At 37.5% G+C, this 22,182-nt stretch overlaps 2 protein-coding genes across 2 annotated transcripts; one reads left to right on the forward strand and one right to left on the reverse strand.

The window, feature by feature from the left end:
* Positions 1 to 286: 286 nt before the first annotated feature.
* LOC139142377 (uncharacterized) lies at positions 287 to 13,985 on the reverse strand. The gene is made up of 4 exons (XM_070712292.1): positions 13,729 to 13,985; positions 8,911 to 9,018; positions 5,678 to 5,766; positions 287 to 3,235 (listed from the first exon to the last, which is right to left on the reverse strand). Exons 1-4 carry the CDS (start codon positions 13,880 to 13,882, stop codon positions 449 to 451), a joined length of 3,138 nt encoding a protein of 1,045 aa, XP_070568393.1. The 5' UTR covers positions 13,883 to 13,985; the 3' UTR covers positions 287 to 448.
* Positions 13,986 to 14,079: 94 nt separating this feature from the next.
* Positions 14,080 to 21,246, forward strand: LOC139142378 (uncharacterized). Its single transcript, XM_070712293.1, has 6 exons — positions 14,080 to 14,620; positions 16,205 to 16,399; positions 16,676 to 16,746; positions 17,172 to 17,275; positions 19,115 to 19,224; positions 20,270 to 21,246. Exons 1-6 carry the CDS (start codon positions 14,342 to 14,344, stop codon positions 20,597 to 20,599), a joined length of 1,089 nt encoding a protein of 362 aa, XP_070568394.1. The 5' UTR covers positions 14,080 to 14,341; the 3' UTR covers positions 20,600 to 21,246.
* The last annotated feature ends 936 nt before the right edge of the window (positions 21,247 to 22,182 follow it).

The following is a 22,182-nucleotide window of genomic DNA, read 5'->3' on the forward strand; positions in this document are numbered from 1 at the left end:
ACAAAGAATAGGTAAATGAAGTCTTGTTGAAGATTAATTTATAGACAGAAGCTTTAATGTAACTTTATTGTTATATTTGCACTAGCATGTTGGAATGTCTGGCAGTCAGCTTGCCAACACATGTACAGCCTGATATGTGTGGTCAGCATCGTTATTTTGACGAGTGAGATGTAGATGTAGATTAGCAAGATTGAAGGATATGATTTCTGTCATAATGACACACAAGCATAAATGTCATTTAAAAGAGCATTAATAATTTATTTCTAAAGAAGAGCTAGTGAGCCCATCATACAGTATTAAATATAAATGAAAAATACATCACATTGTAACTAAGAGCTGGTAAGTCCATCATACAGTATTCAATATGAATAAAAAATACATACTATTCTATTTGTCCACGCACAAAGGCACCGTAAAATGTTAACATGGATGTTACTGCCATTTTTGTCTAATGGTAAACCTTCCTATTCAATGGGCTGGCCACAAGAATAGTATTATTCTTGCTCTTTTCCCTGACTGCAACAAATTTACTGCATATTCTTTGTACAGGTATATATGTTGCTGGGCCTGGCTTTTCTACTTCAACTCCATTCCAAACAGAAAGAGGATGGGAATATTCAAAATTATTTTCCATTGGTTTAAACCATTCAACTACAGCTATGACATGTTCCAATAATTCCCTGCCAACTTGAACACAGTGAGTCATGTAGTACTTTACTTTGCCAGGTCTGACAAATTTCTTATCAAGTAGTATAGTGCAGTTTTCACCAGCCCATGTAGCCATTACATAACTATACCGCAATGTGCGCTTATTCAGAGCCGAGCCATATAACTCTTGACCCAAGTGTATAGTGCTATACTTTTTGTATGTTTGGCTCACACAAGAATAAGAAAGATTGGCACTACTATAGACTGTCTGATACATATGATGAAGCATACTCCTTTCACTTTGGTCTAACCATGACAAGTGATATTGTTTCTTAGTTTTGATACAAGAATTATCTGACCAGACTTTGTGATTCAAAACACTTGTGAGTGATTCAACTGAGAAAGTAACCAAATGTTGAATTAGTGATGGTGATGGAAGTGTTTCATCTAAAGATGTTGTGCATGGTTTATCCATGCAAAGAGGCAGCAATTCATCTCTATACAATAAGGGTAACTTAAATTGCAATTCATGAGCAAATACCTGAGTCATAATGGTTCTCATGAACTGAGTTTCAATAGACACTTTGTTAGTTTTTATATCACCTATTGCTCCATTGCATCTTTCAAAAGAAAAGCACCAAAATCCATACACAGGGCCATAATCTTTGACACACTCTAATAAATGTCCATGAATATGCATGTTTGGTGTAACACTCAATTCCCCATACAATTTTTCAAAATTATGGCAAAACTTGATCATTAAGAAGTCAGCCCTTTTAATGTCAGCTTCACTTATACACGTTCTGCATAGATACCTACATGCCAAGACAAAAGTTTGCCAACACTGTAAATGAACTTCTGGGAGGACGCCTTTCAGTACAAACATACTATATACAAGAGTCCAATTCTTCCACTCATCGGCAGTAAATTTTCCATAATTGGAAGCTATTTTAGTGGGCAATCTGCCTAAATCACTAGTTGCATTAATCATTTCTATTCTTTCTTCCATTTTGTTCAGTTCTTTAGATGTGAGCAAGTTCTTGTCAACCCATGTAGTGAAAACTTTCTTGGCTGTCCCAGTAAAAAGATTATGCATTGGGTCAATGACACAAAATTGAACAGAATTAAAGTATTCTAATTTCAGAAGAGGTGTGTCTTTCACTCCATACTTTCTTTCCAGTTGTTTTCTCTTTGCTTTTGACTTGGCTTGATTGATAAGAGCAGCATGTCGCCTGTGAAGATGGCCTGACCTAGGCACCCAAGCATTTCTGGCAAAACCACTATAATCAAGTTTACGTTTGGGTCTACCCCTTTTGTCTTTTGAACCTGTCAAAACTGATGGAAACTCTTTAAAACACTTGGAACAACCATGGGTAGCACTATGCCCAACAAACCCACAAAGCTTTCTGTTTGCTGGCAAATCAGAAGTGCAACACAATAAAGCTCCCTTACACAACTCTCCAATATCTGGTTGCCTGTAGGTTTTTAGCTTGACCCCTTTCCACAGAAGCTGGAGTTCTTTGACGAGAGGTTCAAGAAAAGGTTTCAAAGTGTCTGGTTCCTTGTCTAGTGCTGGTATGATACCTACTACAACAATATTTTCTTTTTTGAAACGGATTTCTCGTGGCAAGTTCATTACAACCATATACAAAATTCCTACTGAAAAATTACACCGACGTTCATAAGGCTGGAACCAGTCACAGTTTAACATTAAACCAAAATTACAAGGACTTTCCCAAAAGCTGCTCCCTTCTTTACTCTTAAACTCTTTCCATACTTTGCCATCATATATGTCAGACATATGACCATCAGGTACACACCTCTCCTTCCACTTACTACAATCACTTTGAAAGTTTGGCCGTAACAAAAACTTTTCTAGTGTGTCAATAATACTATTGTAGCAATATACCTTATAGGGCTTGTACTTCCTTACACCGTTTGACAATACAACGTCTTTGGCTAACTTTGTGCCACATATTTTTGTCTGCCTTCTTGTCTTGTGGATCACTGTATCACATTTCTTTACCACTGTTGAATTCTGATTTCTAATCACACAGTCATCAAAGCTGTATAATTTAAGGCACTTTGGACATACAGCAAATTTGACAAATTCATCTCTGTTCATACCAAGATACTGTCTCATCAAAAACAGAGATGCTGGGAATCCAGAATAGATTGGTAACATTGCTGGGTATTCTTCTGTGATACACTTTATCCACATGCCAAGAAAATTCAATAGTTTTTCCATAGCATTGTTACTTACATAATTTGTCACCTGCCATGTCAACAAAAAATACAATAACCAAACTAAAATTTGTGCACACCTAGACTTTCTGGATTCTGGTTTAGATTTGTGGTGGTCACTGGAATATTTTGAGAAGTCAATAAAATCTCTAGGATCAAAGTTCTCAAAGTTATCATCACAATCAGCGCTGCATTCATCATCCTCACTGGAACTGTCAACATCACTTGAACTCCATGTTGAGGACTCATCACTACTTGAATACAAGGTATCTTCAGAGCATGTTGAATTATCATCTGTAGATAATTCACTATCACCAGTGCAGGCACTTGTTTCTGTGTAGTCCTAAGGAGAAAGACATAAACAAAAGTCAGTTGTTTACTAACATGCATATATTCCCATCATACATACATGGCATGTGACTATCCAAATATCTCATCTCTCCATGTGGTCCAAGATTTTGTACTTTTATAGCACAGGCATGCTCATTGGAACACGAAAAAGTATGACACATGATCTTGGAGATCATCAATTCCACAATTTAACCATTGTTGCTCATATTTTAGAAATAACGGACAATGCGCTGACCATTAACGTTTATTTATGGGCAAGGGCGAGAGGAAAGCCAAAAATTAATGGGCCAGGCTTGTCGAGCCCATTAATTTGGCTTTCCTCTCGCCCATGCCCATAAATAAAAGTTAATGGTCAGCGCAGAGTCTGTTATTTCAATTATATTATCAACGAACCCTGTAAAACCCTCAAAATTTACAAAATTTCCCATGCCAAAGACAATTGGGGCCCCAGAACCTGTCAGTGAGTAGTGCATGCGCTGAAAAAAATTTTCAAATCAGGAGATTTTTTTGAAAAGAGCGTCTAAACTTGGCCCACAAATGCTCGATTTCATTTTGTGGTTGATCATGATCTTTGTACAAATCACAATTTTATGTTTTAGCCATAAAGTTATTATGTTTATGATATTATTCATATTCACGGGCATGGAAACAAACCAATACTGTGTATTTGTGGGCAGTCACGTGGTTCAACTCGACCAATTAAAATGCAATAGACAGGGCATGGTAATAATATGTTTATTTATGGGAAACAGAAGCAGGAAAGCTGAAAATTAGCAGGTGAGGCTTGCCGAGCCTGTTAAATTTGACTTTCCTCTCACCCACGCACATAAATCAATGTTAATGGTCAGCGTAGAGTCTGTTATTTCCATTATCCCTTTTCCACCCGGAGAGTATCACTTCTATATCAGTGGCAAGTCAGTAAAAAGCGGTATTGAGCCAAAACATGACGTATTTTCACACACTTGGCTTGGTCTGTTACAGCATCTTTAGTCCAAAAAAAGCAAATTTACAGTATTTATGTTTTCAACAGCCTTCAAATGTACAGTATTATGTTAAAATACACCATATGGAATATGTTGTGTTGCATTAATTTTAACTATCTTGACCTGATGGTGAAATATGGACTTGGCAGGAAAAGGGTTAAATTAGCAAAGAACCTCAAAAAATGACAAAATTTACGAAAATTTCCCATGCAAACGACAATGGGGCCCCAGTGTGTGCGCTGTAAACAGTTTGAAAATCCAGATATTTCTTTCACAAAAATGTCTTAACTTGGCCCACGTTTTCCATTTTATTTTGTGATTGATTATAATCTTTGTACAAACTACAATTTACGTTTTAACTGAAAATTTATGATGTTTACAATATTATTCATATTCATGGGCACATAAACAAACCATTATCATGTATTTGTGGTCGGTCACATGGTTCATCAACTCGACCAATTAAAATGCGGCAGACAGGGCATGGTAATATAATTTTAAAGTATGAAGCCTATTTCAGCAAATCTTGCTGTACCACAAAGATGTCCATAGGTCATGACAAAAAGCAAACTTAGTAGGAACACTTGCAACCACTGACAATGTTTTGAAGGGATCACTTGAGACCCTTCAATTTGCATTTTATGGTCATATTTAAGCAAACTTAAAACTGTGGTATCTCAGCAAATTCTTGATGCCCAATCATAATTTTTTTAATCATCTGCAAACTGAAAAAAGGGAGAGTAGCTGTTACTTTTAATGATTTCAACTGTTTTTGTCTTTTGTATCAAATGAAATTTCTTGTTCTACTTTCTGGTGTATGTTGAAATGCATAGTATTCAACTTATCAATGCAGCCTGTACATCATGTGTATTTAGTATAATGTTATTGTTGACACTTGAATTGTAGTCTGTACCAAAAATTAAATTGACAACAATAAAGTTGCTTACTATACATATACATACTCTGCTGACTGAATATTGGGCATTTCAACATGCTATACGGAAGTGGAACAAGAAATACAGATGTTGTACAGAACAAAAACATTTGAAAAATCATCAAAAGTTACAGCTGCTGTACCTTTAAATCTTAAAAGATGTTCCGTTTTCAGTTTAAATTTTAACTGTCACCCTATGTTATTCAGCCGCATTATCTGCTAGAAAAATTGCGGTGTAGTGCATTGCCATTTCATAACATGTAGTAGCTGTTGTGCATTTCCTTGTTTCCAACAGATGTGTAATTCACAGAAAATTACCTTCCCTGCTGTGAACCTTGGCTCTGCATGGCAGGGCTGTGTGTTACTGGTGTTATACGGCCTCCAACCACATAACGCTGGTAACACACAGCCCTGCCATGCAGTGTTCCCGTGAACCTATACATACATGGACTAAAACACCTGTTTACCGTAACAAAATTTCATGAGTAAAAATATGATTGTTCTGGTTTGTTCTTACCTGACTATTCACAGTATGTGTAGATGCAGTTGGTTTGTTCCTGATGACCTCATCATCAGAGTCATCTAAGCTGCTGTCGTCTGATGAGTCTGTAAACAATGTAAATAACTAAAATTTACTCCCAGAGATAATATAAGAGTACAGTAGACATCCTTTGATATAAGATACACTACCAGTATTTGATTTTTCTGGCACAATCTCTTATAAAGTCCTGAGCTATAAAATGAAAATCACACTATGTATATGCAACTTCCTCCATGATAAATAAAGCAGTACATCGTCACTGTCAATAACATGCCTTCCTGTAAGAATTTTGTCACCAGATAAAGAAACAATTTGATGCACCTTTTGAATGGAATTTAGCTTTGGTCATTCATCACAGGATAATGTTTCATTTTGACCGTAAGATCCGAAGTACATTATTGAAGATATAAAATGCCTTACTTTCACAAGTTTTATTTTTGTTTACATTAATGGTTTTTAATTCAGTAAAGATGTTTACCACATAAGTAATTGGGGTGGGGGTAAACACATGATTTAATTTGTTGCTGTGGCCCTGAGGTTAAAGGTTAAAAAAATGTTCAACTCAAATTGCATTCAAATGTTAGCATAAACCCCTGTAATGCTAACTTTTAACCCTTTTTATGCTGTCAAAATTACACATTATTCCTGTGCATTCATTATAAAAGTTGTTCAGTGAAGAAATCAGCTAGACTTGTGCTGGTGAAGAGCCATAGCTTACACTGTCAAACTCCGTGTGACAAGAAGCCATGACACGACCTCTGCTAGGATAATGTCCTATCATTTTGAACATATGATCTTAGACAGAACTAAGACTGTACACTTGTTTCGCACTTGCCATTGGTGGATGGAAATGACGAGAGTGATATCAGAACACATTTCAAGCATTTTAGCACCCAAATGTCTTGTCACAGGGAGAAGCATAGAAAAGTTGTGCAATACATTATCTCCCTTTGATGTCCGTTAGTGTGAAAAAAAACGGACGACATTCTGGTGGGGTCCTGGGACCGTCGTCCAAGGACGAAAATTTTCCGCATTGTTCGCGAAAAAAAAACGGCCCTTCTCAGGACCAAATGCCAAACGGTCCTTTTCAGGACCACTACATGCTCACAAAAGAGAAAACCGTGTATCGTTGACTCCTTCCCTGGATGTATGTATGCGTGTTAGTATTTATTGTTTGTAATCTTTATCTAATTGCATTGCTCTGATAAGTCGGTGCGTTATATTTGTCTCGGCCAGTGGGGTAAACATCGCTCTGACCACGTGATAAATTTGAATACTCATGATTGACAGTGTCGTGACATTTGCACTTTGGGGTCAAATGCTCGTTCTGGAACACGCTGTTGAAAATATATGCCGGCGCTGACAAAAATTACAACATTTTCGACCTGACTGCATTTGCTGTATATTCATAGACAATATATGCGACATTTGGTGACATCAAACAGCTTGAACACGGTAAAATGACACGATTCTTGGACCAAACACGGCACGTCCGATCAGTAGCGTGGCTTTTTGACATTTGCATAGAATTACTGTAATCCGGCATTTATAGGGGAAGTTCCTGTTTAATTTACTTTTCTGTTCAAATATATGTATATATATGTATTTCATTGGATAGAGAACTTTGTGGCAGCACAGGCTAACGTTATGCTAGTTTTCTGGAGCAATCTGTGCGTGTGTCAAATAATGATCAAAAAATGTAGTTGGCCATTGCCGGTGAATCAAGTTGGGTGGTAGTGTGGTGTGACACCGTGTCTCAATGCAAGATAACATATAAGGGGCAGCCTAGACTTTCCCCAAGTCTGTCTAGGTAAGTAATATCAAAATAGAGTTAATTGAAGAAAAAATTTGAGCAGACTGTCATGTTAGCAACTGAAGCACATTACTTACACAGCTAATGAATGTCATGTCCTTGTCCAGACTTTTTTTTTCCCAACCAACAAGAACGTGCAAAAAAAACATGATTACATTATTACAACATAGCAATTCACGCAACTTTTTTTCCAACCAACAAGAACGTGCAAAAAAATGTGATTTTAACATAGCAATTCATGCAAAGATAAGTGCATAGCATTGTTGCTTTTAGTATTTCTGTATAGCTACAGTTCTGTGGTTTGACTTTTAGTGCAGCAATACACAGTTTTGACAGCTGAATATAAGTGACATATGTGTACACTTTGGAATGGAATGTTAGTGTCAGTTATTTTGTTTACAGTTGTGTTTTATTCAGCACTGTGTTATGCACTATTTTCACGAATTGTTGCATTTTTTCCCCTTTTAATTCCTCATGAGCAGAAAAAACGAGGAGGAAGACAAACACTCATGAGCGGAAAAAACGAGGAGGAAGACAAACAAACTTTTAATTTTTCTTGGCCAACACTTTGAGCTGAAGATTTATCTCAGAACTAAAAACATCCTTTGGGACATAAATACCACATTACAAAGCTATCGGACGATTAGTTTTTGAGAACAACTTTCTTTGATCGAAAATGGTCTTGAAAATACAAATTTGCATATCAAGACAATTTCTACATATCCAATTGTCATCCCTGGGCACCTGTACACCAAATATAATCCTTGTACCAAGTTTGAATGAAATCGCTTCAGGCATCTCTGAGATATCTGCATGAATGGACACATGCACGCACGGACATGACCAAACCTATAGTTTCCCCGGACGGTGTCTGTGGGGACTTCAAAATTAGCGAATCTACAATATTCCAAGATATCTTCAAGATATACGTAAAGCTGTAAAAGGTCCATCTAAGGTACTTGCGCACTAATTTTCAAAGCAGTCTAACCAACAGTTCTTGAGTTATTAACTTTAGACCATTTTCACATTTTTAAGCTCATTTGCATAATCTGGGCAATGCAAACTTCATTTGAACAAAATCCCATCTATAGCCCAGGATGCATCAACACACCAAATACCAATCTAAACAGAGCAGCGGTTCATGAGTTTTTGATGTACATGTATACATACATACACATGTGCACCCATACAGACACCGCCAACTTCAGCTTATACGATAACCTCGCATTGGTATGCCAAATGTAAGCTAAAAGATGGTTAAAAGTTATCATTACTACAGCTCAGCTCAGCTCAGAAAATTTCCATTGCTAGGTCAACTGCAACATCAAACTCTTTGCTGATGACACCACAGTTATTCTAACCTGCAGGGACTACAACAAAATCAACAGTTTATTACCTTCAGAACATGCAGTATTACTTGTGGCCAAATCTTCCTGTTCTTGTCTTTTATGGATAAACTTATGTTCCATATTAACAATGCTATCATTGTCACTGTCTGTGTCATCTGTGAAGAAACGACAATCAAATTGTAAGTAATCAGTTGAGGTGGACAGTTCTCTACAGGATTTTCTGGTAGAGTGGTAGCTATTTTGCAGAACAATACATGTCAGTGTTATGGTTATGAGTTTTTATTGTTAACCAAATATTAAAGTACGGCAGCCACCACTCCATAATTGCGCTGGGTCCAACACTGTGGACCAGGAAAAATGAACGAATGTTTGGTTTGGTTTCCTGGAACTATGTTATATTTCCAACACTGACCTTGTACCATCCTTCATCATATGAAAAACAGATGCATGAAATTGTTCAATGTTAAATATTACAAGTTGCACAGATGAACTTTGACACACAACTTATTGCATTTTTTTTCTTTGAAGAAATACACTGTATCTTGCTTTGCCCTCAGCTGAACAGACAAATATGTACTAGCAAACTTTAAAGAAAAAAATACTGTCATGAGTAGTGGAAAACAAACAAGCATATTTAACAAATCAACACCCCATTGCTGCCACCCCCCTCAAAATCAGATGCCCCGCCCACAGTACAAAGAGGCACACATGACATATGCTGCCTCTGCTTGTGTCATATTTGCATTTGCACCCGTCTAAGAATGCACAAAAGAAACCACCACTTCGACTTAATTTCATGTTAAATTTATGATCAAGCTAAAACTTCATGAATCTGCGCAGGGCAAAGGCACAAACGAAGTCAGTTTGTTTCACACTTATGCTGAATTAAAAATTGGATTAGTTACACTACTGTAAACATGCATTCCAAATCTTGGGTATGTACCACGCGTGGGTATGTACATGCAGGGTTGCAGACTGGAGGGGGTTCACAGACAAGAAAGATGCACTCATTCACAGGTGCCACAAATTTACTAAAAACTGAGCCCAGTGCTTCCCCATTCAAAATCAAATGACTAGCTGTGTTTATGTAAATGAGAAGAGAGCCATGGGGGAAAACACACTGGTATCCCACTGAAACTACAACTAATACGAAACTAACCATAGACCCTCCAGAAAAACGTTTTCTCGAGGGTCAATGAACTAGCTAAGGACGTAAAGTCCCCGATAAAGCTTTGCCGGAGCTGTTGCCTTGAAAAGTGCTGAATGATGCTTATTTGGAAAGCCCGCTGAAAACAAGCCCAGTGTTTACTCATGCAAAAAACCTACAAAGGAGAGCTGATTGGATAGAAAGCAAGTACATGCAAATGTATCCTTTGGGAGTATTTGCAGAAAACAGATGAGGCCGCATTTACATATAAAATGTAACCTTTGAGGCGTGGTAACCCTCAAGGCCTGAACACCTCCCCGCCCCATTTGAAATTTTGTCATACTATAGGCGAATCTCAGTATATTACTTAACAACCTTGTGAATGTGATGATACGTGATTAAAGCACAAGCGATTCAGAATCAGGTGTTGAACTAGCGAGACAACCACGAGTACCGAGAACAAAAGTAGTGTATTAAAAACCATAATAAACAGCTACACGACGTTTACATTAACAAAAGTTCGATGCTGCGTGTTCTGGGCGTTATACGGCGGCGGCCTCCCATCAGAGGCCGCATAACGCCGGAAACGCAGCGTCATACGGAGGGATAAAAAGCCATGCATACTGTACTAACTGTAGCATATAAACTAGCCCTGCATGCGTACATGTCTGTGTGTTCCCGGCGTTATATACGGCCTCCGTATAACGCCGGGGACACACAGACCTGTACGCAGGGCTGTAGCATAACAAGCAACAACATCCAATTAACACAATTTACTGAGTGATAGTTAGCTGCAATTATTGTAGCTCACGGGCCGTGCGCCGGCGTTTTCTGACATGTTGGATCACAGGCGACCCAATAGGTTCTGAGTTTTTCACACTGTTTTCTCTATCATTTTCTCTCCTTTCTTCATGCTCTGAATGATCGGAATAAATAAAATAAATGGTTTATATTACCTAACCTAGCCTCTGTGACTCTTTATTTATTTTACACTCCATTACAAGGACGTATATCTCTCATACACACATGCTGTAATTAATTAGTCAACACAACTAATTATGCTAATCCGTGGACTTATCAGAGGTTGGTCAACATCGGAAAGATAGTGATGTTAATGAAAAAGGGGAAGGTATGAAGATCTTGGGAAACATGTCCCGAGGACGTCCGTAAACCTAGTGGACGCTTATATATTCATGATATGCGCAAACAAACACTGCTCATTATTCAAAAATAAACGGGAAGTTAGATTGAAAGGAACGCTGGAACGAGCATGCTTTTCGTTGCCAAGCGCCAAATTCTAACATAACTAATTATGGTCCTGCTCCATGTAACAAATGCCACCCAGAAAGTATCGACCGACCAAGCAGAAAAAGATCGCCGGAGTGGCCGTTTCATGAGTTTTTCAACAAAATTATATAGATGTATGTTTCACGTCGTCGTTTTCTGGGAGTGTATATACCAAGTATAATTTACAAACCGCGTCGTGATTCAAGGCACAATGGTGACACATTAGCAACATTAGCAACTGGAGAATTTTTGCCAGCACTGTGAATTTTTTAAACCAGTCACCTTCATTTCTCTGCACTCGCTATTAAGTCCATGTCTACCGGTAACATCGTTATTTTCTGTCTCAAAGTACGTACCAGCAATAGGCCTTTGACGTCAAGGTCGGTTCTTGTATACGGTAGCAACCAAGCTCATGACTAGAATGACTGTACGGCGTCAAAGAGTTAATCTCGCCGATTACTTATTTCGCATAATAAAAGAGAGTTGGTCGCTACATGGAGCTAGTTTCTAGCTCCATGGTCGCTACTAGTCTGAGGAATTCATCGATTTTCAATCGTGCCTTATGCTGTTAGTGCACAAATTCCCGAAAGAAGCGGCGCACGGGCTATAAAACTTCGTTTGTACTGTTAGGCTAGCTTTGGGTCCATAGCTGTGGTGTTTTCGGAAGGGATTTACGGCTGGTTTTGACTTTAACGTCACCACCACAGCCATGGGAACGTCCATGTTCTGCCCGACAGCACGCTTGTCGCAACTTTGTTTGTCGATATTTCGAAAATTTTCCACCCAAATTAAATATTGCCAACACTCATCGACAACATGGTTATTAGGGGCCTACCACTACCAGAAATCCGCTCAAAAATCACCAAACTATCGCCGTTTCCAGCTTTTTCCGACATGACTACTCGCAGACCGTTCTTTTTCTGGCGTACAAGCGATTGACGAGGCTCAGTGCAGCCCGTCACTAAAGTCACGTCAGCGGTGACCTCGCAACATCGAAACACAAACTGACATCACCGATGATGTCGGCCACTACGTTAAGAAGCCTGTGAGAATTTTTAGCAGCACTGTGAATTTTTTAAACCAGTCACCGTCATTTCTATTCACTCGCTATTATCTCCATGTCTGCCGGTAACATATCGTTATGGAGAAGTTTAGTTACACGTAATTACGTTCCATCATCAGCTGATCAGTGATAAACATACGTCGCGTACGCGTACGTGTAGAACATACGTTCGGAACGGCAAACAACACCTCTACACATACAAAATGTGGTCACAATTACGTGTAGTATTTTTTAGATATTCTTGATTATTTCCGCGAATTTAGACAAGAAACCTTGTAAACTATCATGGAAAACATCTTTGATATCATAATATTTCGTAGAGTTTGCACCAGCGTAAGAAGTACTTGCTATATGATTTCCTTACATGGACGAAATGTTGTTGTCTCATTCCACTTGTTATCTGACGCCGCCCCAAAGAGTTCTCCAAACCATATAAAAAATTGTATCAAAGAAATCGGCTGATTTAATTCGAGGATACGAGCTAGAATATTCCTCATATAAAAATTAATGTTTCTTAAAACCATGTTAAAACTTAAACGAATTTCCAATGTTTGTGAGAAAAATACAGCAAAATTATTATTACGGGCAGACCACCGTCCCTCCACCCACGGACGGTGGGCAGACAAAACCTTAGCAACACCACCCGATTGAGAGAACCACGTACACGAACTTTGACCCTATTCAAAATCAGACTTGTCCCTGGGAAATATGTTTACAAGTTTGCCCACATATAAACAACGTAAAGGTCAAAGGTTTCAACTTCCGACTTCCTGCTTTACGGACGTCCTCATGCCATGAACTGCAGGCAAGGCACTGGCAGGGTTTGCACTGTTCGCGACCATTTAAACGTTTGAAATTAGAGTAGCTGACTCTCCTCGGCCATCGAAATACATTGGCTGCAGTAGATTGTGGATAAATGGTCATGACTGGCCGCAATTTGGTAATTTCTGGACACATTTCAGGAGAGCTTCTTACCTTCCCGTTTTAGTAACATTCCTATCTTTCGCGATGTTGACCAATCCGTAAAATCCCTGATAAGTCCACGGATTAGCATAATTTGTTGTGTTGACTAGTTAATTACAGCATGTGTGTATGAGAGATATATATCCTTGTAATGGAGTGTAAAATAAATAAAGAGTCACAGAGGCTAGGTTACGTTATATAAACCATTTATTTTATTTATTCCGATCATTCAGAGCATGAAGAAAGAAGAGAAAATGATAGAGAAAACAGTGTGAAAAACTCAGAACCTATTGGGTCGCCTGTGGTTGGATGTGTAGCGCCGGCCCTACACAGTCAACACGTCAGAAAAAGCTGGCGCACGAAGAGTATTGCCCGTACCTATGATAGTGTAATCTGTGTACTCACCATTTCGGTAGGTTTCTGTGGCTCTGCAGAACCAACTGCTACCTCTGAGGAACTTTCGTTTGTGGTCGTAGAAAGTTCTAACGGCCATATTTTTCTTGCAGTTCGGACAGATCTTACGGTTGGAAGTACAGCCATAACGTACAGCTTTTGGCATATTGCAAAATTGTACAAACTTAAAGTATGTAACAGCCAAGTCAGAGAGACAGTCGCTGGCTCACTGCTGCTCGATGCTTTCGGCGCGGCGCTGAAACGAACGATTCGACTACACCGGAAATGGACGACCTCCTAGCACGGCAAAAAATTGATCTCTCAACAGCCCCCCCCCCCCCGCCCATGGGATTTTATTCCATGATTATATCCCGTCAAAAATACCGCAAATAAAATGATGCAGGCTTTGTGATGATAAAAGAGTTAATGCAATATTCATTATAATTTACTCTGGGAAATTTTTGCATAGCATCGAAGAAACATATCGTGTACGCCATACTACTTCAAAATACAGCGTGTTAGGGGGCTATAAACAATAAACACCCTCGTCTGCTATGTGCATGTAAACCCAGGGTTCAGATACTCGGACAGTCACATCAACGCTCGACTCTCCAGCCGTAGCATCATGTCAACACCGAGAAGAAATTTAAAATCCAGACAGGTACTGGAGAGAATTCTAGTGTCCAATGACGAAGATGATAATAGCAGTAGTCCATCCAGTTCCATTATCAATTCAACTCCGAGTTCAACTCCGTCTCCACCGGTTGCAAACGTCGACCAAGAGCAGCAGCGTGAACGGGATGATGGAGAAGTAGACATGATTTCAGAAAGTGATCCATCTAGTTTATCACCTATTGATGGAATCGGACACCTTGATTCCTCCTCCGAAGACGATGTCGCGGAGGTAAGATATTTTGGTTTTATTTCAAGGGCAGCTTGAATTAACTTGTGTGATTTGCATGATTAAGTGAGGCCGATAAACATGTAGTCACAGTATCCTTGCAGTGGCAAAAAAATCATTGTAATGTGTTTAATTAGAAGGTACAATCTACCTACTTCTCTTGCATGTTTATGTGTCAACCTGTTTTGTTTTTTTTCAAACAAGTTTTTTTTTTCAACGTAGCCAAAAAGGAGGCCAAATCAGAGGTTAAAATGGCAATCTATTGTCTAAATGAGTACAGAAACTGTACTTCCGGTTTCCGTCTATGTTGATAGTTTTATGGAACTCTGCAGCTGCGAAAATTACTACGAATCTTTTTCCTTCTTGAATTTCGGTGTGCCCTAAATTGGATTTGTTATGCGTTAGGTGTATTTCGATGCACCTTTCAAACTTGGGAAAGAACACCTCATTTGAATATGGATTTGGTACATTTCCTGTTTCAGTGACGGACAAAGGCTAGTTATTGTTTTGTCTTTCTAAACAAACTATTTAACTCATACATTTTGTAATTTTCTGCTTTGATAAAGATAGGGGACTCGACCCCAAGAATCATGTTTGTTAAATGTGAAGGAAGATTATGAAGGTGTCATAGCATTTTGTTTTACATTTGAAATTGTAATGTAAAGTAAATTTCCTGGCAAGACAATCTGATGCCTGACACAGGCCTTTCGTAGACAACCATTTCACATTAAATGCACCATCTTTTAAAAGTAGAATCCGTCAGTCCATGGATGTAAAAAATAGACATCCATGGTCAGTCTTACTATTTCCCTGTCATACTGTGGGAGCACCATACCAGCTGTTTTCTCACAGGGCAAGGAAAACAGTGCCCCGGGGTAGGGAGGGAGGTTTTTTGTGCAATGGTTTACCTTATTTGATTTTATTAATTTTGACTGTGATATTTCAAATAAAGAGTTCAACTCTAAACCGTCTGACTGCTTTATATATTACCCACAGGTCCTCATCTCCTCTCCAACTTGTGCATACACCACTGTAATTGCTCCGAAAACATTGCCAACTTGCTAATCCGCTGTCAGTATCAGCGGATTAAGTGATTGAGTCAACACCACAGTTGTCCTACACGCGTTTTAAGGATTTTTTACCAGGTGTGTGACAGGCTGTGGTGTTGACTTAATCAGTTAATCTGCTGATGGGACAGCAGATTAGCAAGTTGGCAATGTTTTCGGAGCAATTATAGTGGTGTATACATAAGTTGGAGAGGAGATAAGGACTTGTGGGTAATATGTAAAACAGTCAGACAGTCTGGAGTCGAAATCTTAATTTGAAATACCAAAGTCAAAATTAATAAAATTACTCGTAGTAATAAAAAAAGCAGTCAGACGGTTTAGAGTTGAACTCTTTATTTGAAATATCACAGTCAAAATTACTAAAATCAAATAAGGTAAACCGTTGCAAAAAAACCCCTTCCTTCCCACCCCAGGGGACTGTTTTCTTTGCGCTGTGGCTTTCTGCATGTAATGCATTTCTTTCCAAACATGCACCAACTTCTGAAACACAATAAAATCCCTTTTGCACACATCTTTACAGAGCATTGATACTGGTGAAGCTGATAGTGGTCTGACTACCCCACAAAAAGATGACATCATAGAAAAGTTGATCTTAGAACTGAGGAGGGCAAGACAGCATAATAATCGACTTGAAAAACTGTATCTGAACACTGACCAACATGGGAAAAACAGCAAAAAGACAGAGAGAACATTGTCTGTGCCAATTGAATGTGCAGTAAGTATTGATATTTTAGTAGTACATGCAATCTTCATTGTATAGCATTAGAAATGTGTTTATGCCATCTTTTGAACTACACATCACCTTGGGACAGAACTTGGAAAAGGAATGGTACAAGTCTTCATAGTATGCTTAAATGCAGCTATGAAGATTGGTCAGCCAGTATGCATCAGTTGTGCATCAGTATAATAGTAATGAGGTTATCACAACAATGAAATGGGGATGGAAAGAGTGCATGTGCTTTACGAGAATTATTTAATTTTTCCTTTTCAGACTGCAGTACACAGCTGTTATAATAAATTGGCAGAAAACGAAGAGTTTCAAGGTTTTGACACTAGTGATGGGTGAGTGTTAAGTACAAAACTACTTCAAGATCATGTAAAAGACAATTGAATGTCAATGGAGCCACTTCATTGTTCACTATGCATATGTTATGAGCTGGACAATCACAATTGAGGCCTAAGTTTAAATTTGAATTTGAGTGGGGACGCTCCTACCATGGACATCCATGCTCCTACTAATATAGTAATAATCATGTGTAGATACATTATTTTGATGACTTTAAGATATACTCACTGAATATAGGAATACAAGGATACAGTGCATGTAACATTTTATAATTGTATTCTGTAACTATATGCATTATGCTGCTGCCATTGAAATTGTTTGTGTACCTGTTGTTCAATTGATGTTAGTGCTTTCTTACGAGATATTTTGCAGCAATGAAAGATTGGATAACTCATAGAATTATGTCTTAAATTTACAACAGGTCCTCCAAAAATTCAAATCAAAACAGAGATCTGCAGAAGCAGCTGCTCTTTGAGGTGAGAGCACAGAATGGGAAAAACAAATGGCCAAAAGCAGTGATAGAAAGTAAGTTGCTGCATAGTCAGCTTGGTTATTTATATTTTGGAGTTACAAGTTGTTTTTTATTTCTTAAAGTTGCCAGTCAGTGTATCAGATTTTGGAATGCCACCTTAATTAAAGATGATATTATTTTATTGCTACTTTCCAAAGAATCAGTGACATTATTCACCCAACCATTTTTCCAACCTGAAATCAGGGAATGAAAGTCGAAATATGGGCAAATTTCATGATTTCTTCTGTTCACTTGACCGTTTACATTAAAATTGGACCAAATTTCGATATTAAATTTGTTCTGTTAGCATCATATTTCTGAATTAAGAACGACAAGTTCAGCGCAGTATCTTTGCAGCCAACCTAATTTGCAATACAAATCATGGGAATTACGAATTGGGTGAAATACTAACTTGTAATTGGTTTTCCTGCTAGTTGTGCAATGTTAACTGCAAATTGAAATTCGAAATTGGCACCACGTGACCAATTTAGGGAGCCTCCGTATTTTACACAGATGTCGGCGGAAATCAGGGGGCTTAGTTTTACGACACGGCTGGAGTCAGACATTACAAAACACTGTTTTGGGGTTATTCTACATAAGCTGTTTGTAGAACTATGGCAATAACAACAAAATTGAGCGAAATGTCAAACCAACCATGTAGTTTAAAAACTTAAGATAGGAAATGAGTACATGGATGTAAATGCAGCAGTTGTCTGTAAAACTGTGGCAGTTTACGAACTTTACGAACTTTCTGTAATTCAAACTACAGTTTTGAAGCTAACACAAACAGTAAAACGGTACATTCACTTCTTGATATGACACTCTAGCCTACAATTAATTGTTTGATTCTGAAGCCAATGATTACTTGTAGGCAAACTGTCAATTGTGTATAATCCGCGCAAAAGTGATCATTTCATTATGAGGGGACTAACTTAGTGTCAAGTTCACTACCCCCTGTAAAGGGAGTTGACATCCGTGAATTTGACACCCAATGTAATTTGTCAGAATTAAAAGATTGAATTGTAGACAAAGAGTGTCACAATTACAGATGTATATACCAGTTTACCGTTCTCGTTCGTTTTAAAACTGTTGTTCCATTCATCGAATGTTCATAAACTGCTACAGTTGTATTGATGTAGACACCCGCTGCAGTTATTATCGCATGGACATCCATGACAGTTGTGTCAATACAGAGATTGTAAACTATTATGGTTATATTCATATCGAATGTACATTAATTCATGGTTGTGTATTACATAAAATTCAAAGTTGTTGGTGTAACCATAGTTAAACAAACAGCTTTATTTGTAAAACTATCTTTTTAATGTCTGACGCCCGAACAGTGTTGAAAAACTAAATCCCGTCCTATCTACCAACACCCCCTTCAAAAATGAAAGTTCCCAAAGTTGGAATCATGTGGTGCAAATTTCTAATTTCGATTTGCTGTTAACATTGCACAACTAGAGGTTTCGTCTGTAAAGTCGCTATTCCTAATTTGGAAAACTAACTACAATTTACTCTATTCTCAATTTCTATTTGCATTTACTTATTAAAAATAAGGTTTGCCAACAAAGATACAGTGCTGAATGTGTTATTCTTAATTGAGGAATACAGCGCTAGGGAAACACATCTAAGATCAAAATTTGGTCGAATTTTAATGTAAATGGTTAAGTGCACCGATGAAATCATAAAATTTGCCCATATTTCGATTTTCATCCTCTGATTTCAGGGTGAAAAAATGGTTGGCCGAATAATGTCACCAATTCCCAAGGTTAAATGCAGTATGCATTTTGTGTTTGTCATCACAGTGCAGTGCAAATTCCTTACTTGTACATTGATTTTCCATCTCATAGAGGCATGTTTGCGCTATTTCAAAAGCAAAAGGGATGATGATACAAGAAGACGAAAAGGAAAATTAGAGAGCCACAGGAGACGAACAAAGAGGAGAGCCCGAATGGAAAGAGTAAGTGTTACATTTGCAAATGTGTGTAATCATTGACAAGTAATCATTTATTTAGTGTTACATAATCAACAGCATATGATTCATTGTACGTCTGTTCTCATATTCAAAAAAGTTGATGATATACTGGGTACAGTAAACACACACTGTATTAGAGTTAATTCCATGCAATCCAATATGACAAAAGGACACCTTTAATGGTATGGTGGTTTGTATATTACTGATTTGATGTACCAGGCTGTATGGAAGTTTGTATTTGTCTGTGTCCATTGCAACAATAGTCAATTATAACATACTTCACCTTGGTATTGAAATTGAATTGAGGGCAGTAAATGTTTCAAATGCAATTAACATTATGAATATTGCAAACTAAGACCCACAAAATCTATAAGTATCTTACAAAGACTCATTCTGGAGTGCCACATCTAACCAAGTGTGCACCTGGTATCATTGACGCTATCTTTCAAATTATGATGAAATTTGAAATTTGTGCATTTAAGAATATTTTTGTCATTTTTAGTTAAATAATCTAAATTCCTTTAAAACTGCATGTGCAATAGCTGTGAAATATTTCTGTTGCAATCAGTGATTGTTACTGTAACTCATTTTGTTGGCTAAATTGACTTTGCCGTAATTGATGACACTTTCTAAGAAGCAAATCATAGTTTTTCTGTATTTTTTATCATTCAAACATGCACTTTATCATATGGGAGCACTGTCATTCACATGATGGACACCGTTTTTTATTAATTTTTGTGTTGTTTGGCTTATTAAAATTATTGTAAATAAGGAAGAAGAGGACTTATAGTCGTTTGGGTGTTTTTAGGGGTGTATGTATTTCAAAAATTGCTGAAAATTTTTGAATGTTTTTCAATGCAGCAGTGGCATTTCAGCATGCTTTAGAAAGCAGAATAAGAATTTTGAAAGTGATACAAGAAAAATTGTATTATTGAGAAAAATAATCCGACTGTAGTTACTGTGCCTTAAAAGGAAATAGGAATTTGTTGCTATGTACACTCAGTCTCCTTTCCTTATGTATTTATTTTAGAAAAGATGGAGGAGAAGTGCAGCCCTTGAAAAATGCCCATGGACACCCAGAACAAAAGATAAAGTGAAGCAAGTGATTAACAAGATTGAATTCCACAGCTCAGAAGAAAGTGCTGATGAAAATGGTGAAACAAGAAGATATAGAAGAAAATTACAGTGGGAGCGAACCCAGTTGCGAAAGTACAAAAAAGAACTTGATGACAAATATAAACAAATGTGTAGTGTGAATTCTCGACGACAGCTAATTACCATTTTTAACAGTACATTTACTTCGGACAGATCACCACCTCAGGAATCTCCTAAATGGGCTGTGAAGTCTACATATATGTAATCAGATCTACTACAGTGGACATTTGAATTTGTTCAAGTGCACAAAAAGTAAAAGCTTCATGCAATAACTTTTACATTTGCATATCTGTTCCTAGGTATCATCTTGTTCACATTTTGTTTTTCAAATTAACATGAAATCTGTAATATTTTATTGTCAAGAATATTTTTGCCATTGATGGTCATTTAATCTATTTCTTCAATGCAGCATGTCAAGTACATTTCGTATTTTGTATACAAGTCTGTAGGGATGAGGTAATTTGTTGAAATTGTTACAAAATCTTCAAAATATGGAAATTAATACTCTTCAATTACAATGACACAATGGGGAATTCTTGCATTCACATATAATGTGAACATTAACTTATTAACTACAAATGAATGTAACTCTGGAATAATTTAATTTTGTTTTGCTTATCTAATTTGTTTGATTGCACTTCCCAAGCTTACAGTAGAAATTATTACCGTATGTCAAAAAATACACAATTGTTTCTGGTAATGGTTTCCTAAGCTAAATTTGGATATATTTTTTTAATGTGTTCGTATGGTGTTTTTATTAGTAGCTGATTGACGCCAAGAGCAAAAGACAAAGTGAAGTAGATGATCATCAAGTTTGAATTCTATTCACAAAGTCACTCTGTATTCCAAACATTATTTGCTGGTGAAAGGAATACTTTGTATAAAAAAACCATCTTGCAATATAAATAACTGTATTTTATCTGTCGTTGATTTATGTTTATCTCTATTCCTCAAAAAAGAGAAAAAAAAACAATGCAAAGGATTTTATTTCAAATTCAAGTGAGACATCCCCTTAATAGACACATCTCTTTTTATATATTTTTGGGCCATAGTACTATTTTTCTTTTTGTGTTTGTTTTTCAATAAACGCTATTTATTTACCTTAAATTGGTTTTATTTTGTTGAGCTATTTGTGACTTGCGTATAGGTGCATTGTATGTGAACCAAGTACCCCCGCCCCAGGTACTGCCTCCATGTCCTCACTGCCACAAAGCCACTTCACTCCAACTGCCAATGCCGTGAAAAATAATTAAAACACACACACGCCCCTTTGTCCAAACCATGACCTTTTTACTGTTTGGCGAATGCAGAGAGATTTTAGGAAAAATTCGAAATCACACGTGACTTTCATGAAGGCATGTGTATCACTTGCATGAAGTATCTATTTTTCTTGATTTTAAACTGAAATAAAGAGCGTGCCAGGCTACACACATCAACTACATGCATGTACTTCGTAGCAGAGTGTTTTTGCACGGATTTTCAGCCAGCAAATATAGTTCAAATGACCTATGGAGCTTCTTTCCGATGAACTGGGGTTTTGCACCCCTTTCCCCAACCACACACACACACTAAATGAGGATATCACACTTCTCCGTGTTGTGCCACAGTCAGTTTTGTTCCATGTTCTTCGCGACTATGTTTTAGTTTCAACTGCTTGTCAAAATATGTGATTTGTCGAGAAAACAACATGACATGAGAATAAAAACACAAACGAAAACCTTAGGGAGTGTTAACTTGCCTGGAATGATCACAACTATTGAAAGCAAGAAATGTTAGGCTGATGGAAGA

Source organism: Ptychodera flava, chromosome 10, assembly GCF_041260155.1.
Source record: "Ptychodera flava strain L36383 chromosome 10, AS_Pfla_20210202, whole genome shotgun sequence".
In the NCBI taxonomy this organism is placed as follows: domain Eukaryota; kingdom Metazoa; phylum Hemichordata; class Enteropneusta; family Ptychoderidae; genus Ptychodera; species Ptychodera flava.